The following is a 6,487-nucleotide window of genomic DNA, read 5'->3' on the forward strand; positions in this document are numbered from 1 at the left end:
ACCAATCCAATAATGTTAACACCTACTCACAATTCAGTATGAACATATGGGAGTCTAACCTAATGGTACACAACTAATGAAGTACCATGTTTTAATTAAGTTGTTATATAAATGTATTTATTTTTAATGTATGTGTACATTAAAAGAACCATTCTGGCAGCGAGAACGATCCTGAACTAAATGAAGATTAATGTTTTCACGTGAATCGTGCCAAAATTGTAAGCGCAGAGAAACGAAAGACGGAGCTGTACATATCGGTTTATTTCGGGAACTTTTGCCCCACATGCACAAGTCATTTAGACATTTGTAACAGTTTGTTTTTTAAACATACAGATTGGTTATATGCAGTCAATCCGTTCTGCAGTTCTTTAAACTGTTGTTTTCGCTTGCAAATCACTGTTCACAGGCTTGCAGTAATTTTGACCGTATTTTAGCGAAAACAACGAGCCAAAAGTCAGAAGAATGCAGATCATATTTATTTTGCGTTAGCATGACGCTGCAGTTTCATAATACATGAATTACACTTACGAGTAACAGTCAAATGCTGCAAATAATTTTTTCTTACGTTTGAAACGCGATTTACACCTTTACAAAGCATCTCTTGCGCATGTAAATTGAATTAAGTTGGCTTGAAAAAGCCAACTTACTGAAATCCGATTTAAACTTTGTCTTCTGAGACCAAATTTTAAAATGTATCTCCTCCTAGACTTTTAAAGCTACAACCACCAAACTCAGGGTCAGACCTTCAGACTGGTCTGCCTCGGGTTGCTATACCTTTTCTAACTGATCCGGCTTACGGTTTTCGTAAACCAGACTTATCAAAACCACCTAAAATCCCATAGACTTTCACTGAGGGGGAAAACTTTTACACTTATGGTGTATTTAAAGCTGCAGTCCGTAACTTTTTTTGGTTAAAAATGATCCAAAATCAAGATTTGAGCAAGTACATAACCAGTCAGTGTTCAAAACTATCGCCTTACTTTAGCCCAATTCACAATGGTTATCTTATAATAATGTTTTCTAATTTGAGTGGTACGGGTAGGTTTTCGCGGGAAATTCGAGCATGGCACTGCGTCATTACGTCACATCTGTAAACATAAAGAAGTTGTCCCGGCTACTAGGCTATCGCATGTGAGGATCCTGCAGGTGGCCAATCGTTTATAGCCTTTTCTCACAGCAGCTAGAATAATTAAATGTCAAAAAATAATTTTGATGGCGGATTGTAATCCAGAAAGGATTATATGAAACACATGTGAATGAAATTAAATGATATTCCAGTTTTAAATGTGCTTCTGATTACAGATAGCCTGGGATTACAAAAGATTTGTATTTTAAAGACAACCAGTTCGAAGGGAGCATAATTTCCTTTTTGGGTTAAAAGAATTTCTTGGTATGAAATTCAAATTGTATGACAATTAGAGATTAGACTGTACAGAAATTCAAATCTACACACACACTATACTCATACTCGCGCAATGCTGATGTTGTTAACATTAATAATCTGAGAATAAAGTATAACAATAATAATAATTAGCACGGTTTGATCATGTGATATGAGCGAATTGATCATTATATTAAATCACCATTGGTAGCACGATTTATTGTAATGCTTTTTTCCCCAGGTTTTCAAACAGAGATGGCGACAAAGAGGCAAACTTTACCAACTGCAGCTTTAAGCTGTCTATTGCTATAGCAAAGCTTAACAACTCCCTACAGAAAAAAAATGGCTAAAACCAGCCTAAGCTGACTAACTCCTTTGACTGGTCTCCCAAGCTGGTTTTAAAGTGGTTTGGCCACTTTTTTAGCAGGCCAGGCTTGTCTTAGCTGTTTTTTAGCTGTTTTTTTACTGAATCAACTGGTTTTAGCTGGATTGGCATTGAAACATGTTAACAACGTGCTAGTAACTTGCTAATCATGCTAGAAACATGTTAACAAAATGCTCCCACACAAGGAAGATAATTCCGCAAGTAACTGCAATCCCAGGTTTTCAAACAGAGATGGCGACAAAGAGGCAAACTTTACCAACTGCAGCTTTAAGCTGTCTATTGCTATAGCAAAGCTTAACAACTCCCTACAGAAAAAAAATGGCTAAAACCAGCCTAAGCTGACTAACTCCTTTGACTGGTCTCCCAAGCTGGTTTTAAAGTGGTTTGGCCACTTTTTTAGCAGGCCAGGCTGGTCTTAGCTGTTTTTTAGCTGTTTTTTTACTGAATCAACTGGTTTTAGCTGGATTGGCATTGAAACATGTTAACAACGTGCTAGTAACTTGCTAATCATGCTAGAAACATGTTAACAAAATGCTAGTAACATGCTAATCATGCTAGAAATGTGCTAGTAACTTGCTAATCATGTTAAAAAGGCAATTATGCAAGCATTATGCTAGTAACATGCTAATCATGCTAGAATCATGCTAGCAACATGCTAGCAAACTTGCTAATCATGCTAACAAAATGTTAACACCAATGCTAGTAACATACTAATCATGCTAGAAACAGGCTAACAACTTGCTAAACATGCTAGAAACATGTTAGCATCATGCTAGTAACATGCTAACCCTGCTAGAATCATGCTAGTAACATGCTAATCATGCTAGTATGATGTTATCAACATGCTAGTAACTTGCTAATCATGCTATAAACATGATAACAAAACATTAGTAACTTGCTAATCATGCTAGAAACATGCTAGCAACTTGTTAAACATGCTACAATTATGTTAACATCATGCTAGTAACATGTTAATCATGCTAGAACCATGCTAGCAACATATTAGCAAGTTTGCTAATCATGTTAACACAAGATAACACCATGCTATTAACATGCTAATCATGCTAAAAAACATGCTAGCAAACTGGCTAAAAATGCAAACAAAATGCTAGCAACTTGATAAACATGCTATCATCATGCTAGCAGCATGCTAATCATGCTAGAATCATGTTAACATCATGCTAGTAACTTGTTAACCATGCTAGAATAATGCTAACAACATGCTAGTAACTTGCTAATCATGCTAGAAACACGATAGCAACTTGTTAAACATGCTAGAAACATGATAGCATTATGCTAGTAACTTTGCTAATAATGCTAGAATCATGGTAGTAACATGTTAATCATGCTAGAATCATGTTAGCAACATGCTAGCAAACTTGTTAATCATGCTAAAAACATGCTAGCAACTTGTTAAACATGCGAACAAAATGTTAGCAACTTGCTAAACATGTTAGAAACATGCTAGCATCATGCTAGAATCATGCTAGTACCATGTTAATCATGCTAGAATCATGCTAGCAACAGGCTATTAACTTGCTAATCATGTTAACAACATGCTAGTAACTTGTTAATCATGCTAGAATCATGCTAGCAACATGCTAGTAACTTGCTAATCATGTTAACAACATGCTAGTAACTTGTTAATCATGCTAGAATCATGCTAACAACATGCTAGTAACTTGCTAACCATGCTAGAATCATACTAGTAACATGTTAATCATGCTAGAATCATGCTAGCAACATGCTAGTAACTTGCTAATCATGTTAACAACATGCTAGTAACTTGTTAATCATGCTAGAATCATGCTAACAACATGCTAGTAACTTGCTAATCATGTTAACAACATGCTAGTAACTTGTTAATCATGCTAGAATCATGCTAACAACATGCTAGTAACTTGCTAATCATGTTAACAACATGCTAGTAACTTGTTAATCATGCTAGAATCATGCTAACAACATGCTAGTAACTTGCTAATCATGTTAACAACATGCTAGTAACTTGATAATCATGCTAGAATCATGCTAGCTAGAATCATGCTAGCAGCATGATAGCAAACTTGTTAATCATGCTAAAAACATGCTAGCAACTTGCTAAACATGCTAACAAAATGCTAGCAACTTGTTAAACATGTTAGAAACATGCTAGAATCATGCTAGTAACATGCTAATCATGTTAAAATGTTAAATCATGTTAACATTTTGTTAACATGATTCTATCATGATTAGCATGTTACTAGCATGATTCTAGTAACATGCTAATCATGATAGAATCATGTTAACAAAATGTTAACACCATGCTAGCAAATTTGCTAAACATGCTAGAAACATGATAATCATGGTTGCAACATGCTATTAAATTGTTAATCATGTTAACAAAATGCCAGTAACTTGCTAATCATGCTAGAAACATGCTAGCAACTTGTTAAACATGGAATCATGCTAGCTAGAATCATGCTAGCAGCATGATAGCAAACTTGTTAATCATGCTAAAAACATGCTAGCAACTTGCTAAACATGCTAACAAAATGCTAGCAACTTGTTAAACATGTTAGAAACATGTTAACAACATGCTAGTAATTTGCTAATCATGCTAGAATCATGCTAACAACATGCTAGTAACTTGCTAATCATGCTAGAAACATGCTAGCAACTTGTTAAACATGCTAGAAACATGCTAGCATTATTCTAGTAACTTGTTAAACGTTAGAAACATGCAAATATCATGCTAGTAACATGCTAATCATGCTAGAATCATGCTAGCAACATGCTATTAACTTGATAATTATGTTAACAACATGCTAGTAATTTGCTAATAATGCTAGCAACATGTTAACCATGTTAGAAACATGCTAGTAACATGCTTATGCTAGAATGATGCTAGCAACATATTAATAACTTGCTAATTATGTTAACAACATGCTAGTAATATGTAATCATGCTAGAAACATGCTAGTAGCATGATTATCATGCTAGCAACATGCTAGTGACATGCTAATCATGCTAGCAACATGCTAGCAAACTTGCTAATCATGCTAAAAAAATACTAACACCATGCTAGTAACATGCTAATCATGCTACAAAAAAGATAGCAACTTTGTTAAACATGCCAGAAACATGTTATCATCATGTTGGTAACGTGCTAATCATGCTAGAATCATGCTAATCATACTAGACTCATGTTAACAACATGCTAGTAACTTGCTAATCATGCTAAAACATGCTAGTAACATGCTAATCATGCTAGAAACATACTAGTAACTTGATACTAATGCTAACACCATGCTAGTAACATGCTAATCATGATAACAACATGTTAGTAAACATGCTATTAACTTGATAATCATGCTAACAACACGCAAGTAACTTGCTAATCATGCTAGAAACATGCTAGCATTGTGCTAGTAACATGTTAATCATGCTAGAATCATGCTAGTAACATGCTAATCATGCTATAATCATGCTAACGCCATGTTATTAACATGCGAATCATGCTAACAACATGTTAGTAACATGCTAATCATGTTAGAAACATGCTAGTAACATGCTAATCATGCTAGAATCATGGTATCAACATGTTAGTAACTTGTTAATAATGCTAACAACATGCTAGTAACATGTAATCATGCTAGAAAAATGCTAGTAACTTGCTAATCATGTTAGCAACATGCTAACCATGTTAGAAACATGCTTATGCTATCAACATGCTAGTGACATGCAAATTATGCTAAAAATATGTTAACAAAACACGCTAGTCATGCTAGAAACAGCCTAGCAACCACCCCAGGTACCCTAGCAATGTGTTTTATACCTATCTGTTTTCAAACATTCAAACTTTAATCTTTAAAACTATTTTAACTTTTAAACTACTCCAAACTGAAAACTTTCAGATTGCAAGCTTTTAAAACTACTTCAAACTTTCTGGCTAGGCTTTTTCAAGCCAACTTAAAGTTTGTCTACAAACTTTACTCATCTAGTTTACGCTTACAGTCTTATGTACACTTCCACAACTCTTACCCTACGTTTGCAAATCTTTTAGGCATTATTTTACCTTCATAGAAGAGCTGTTTCAATATCACTGAAGGTTTGTAAAGCTAAACACATGAAAACAAAACAACCTTTTCTTTACTAAAAGCATTTGTGTTTTCTAATCAATCAATATAAAACGATTAAAGGTGGTTCAACACAAGAACAACAAAAAGAGCAGAAGTACATACTGAATCCTGTGGGGGAAGTTGCTTTTCCAGTACTGACACGACTTTCCAGACTTGGTGACAGACATACTACCAGCGTAGTTTTCACCATTGTTAATGTAACAGTCTCCTGTCAATCACACGTCCAACTTATTTTACAACACAGAAACTAAAGCTTTTACCAAAAATGTCTCATTTTAGTTTTATAGACATATTCTGTGGTAAGTAGGAATCAACCTTACCCTCTGTATTCACACATACTCTCAAATTGTTGATGTTAGCTGGTGTTCTGGATAATTTTGTTCCCCCACATCCTGTGAAAAAAACAAAAAAGAAATAAAAAACCTTGTAATAAAACTAACAGAGGTGCCAGGTCGAACAATTTCTTAAAGGGGTCATATGATGCGATTTCAATTTTTCCTTTCTCTTTGGAGTGTTACAAGCTCTTAGTGCATAAAGAAGATCTGTAAAGTTGCAAAGACTAAAATCTCAAATCCAAAGAGATATTCTTTATAAAAGTTAAGA

The 6,487-nt window shown here is 34.6% G+C and overlaps 1 protein-coding gene across 1 annotated transcript in view; it reads right to left on the reverse strand.

The window, feature by feature from the left end:
- LOC107677184 (prothrombin-like) overlaps positions 1 to 6,487 on the reverse strand; it is a 21,011-nt gene that overhangs the window by 6,873 nt on the left and 7,651 nt on the right. The window contains exons 4-5 of the mRNA XM_016471993.1: positions 6,205 to 6,276; positions 5,987 to 6,092 (exon numbers count right to left, since the gene is read on the reverse strand). Coding sequence (XP_016327479.1) covers positions 5,987 to 6,092; positions 6,205 to 6,276 — 178 coding nt within the window. The remainder of the gene's footprint in view (positions 1 to 5,986; positions 6,093 to 6,204; positions 6,277 to 6,487) is intronic.

Source organism: Sinocyclocheilus anshuiensis, unplaced genomic scaffold (genome assembly GCF_001515605.1).
Source record: "Sinocyclocheilus anshuiensis isolate Anshui unplaced genomic scaffold, SAMN03320099.WGS_v1.1 scaffold1677, whole genome shotgun sequence".
Classification (NCBI taxonomy): Eukaryota; Metazoa; Chordata; class Actinopteri; order Cypriniformes; family Cyprinidae; genus Sinocyclocheilus; species Sinocyclocheilus anshuiensis.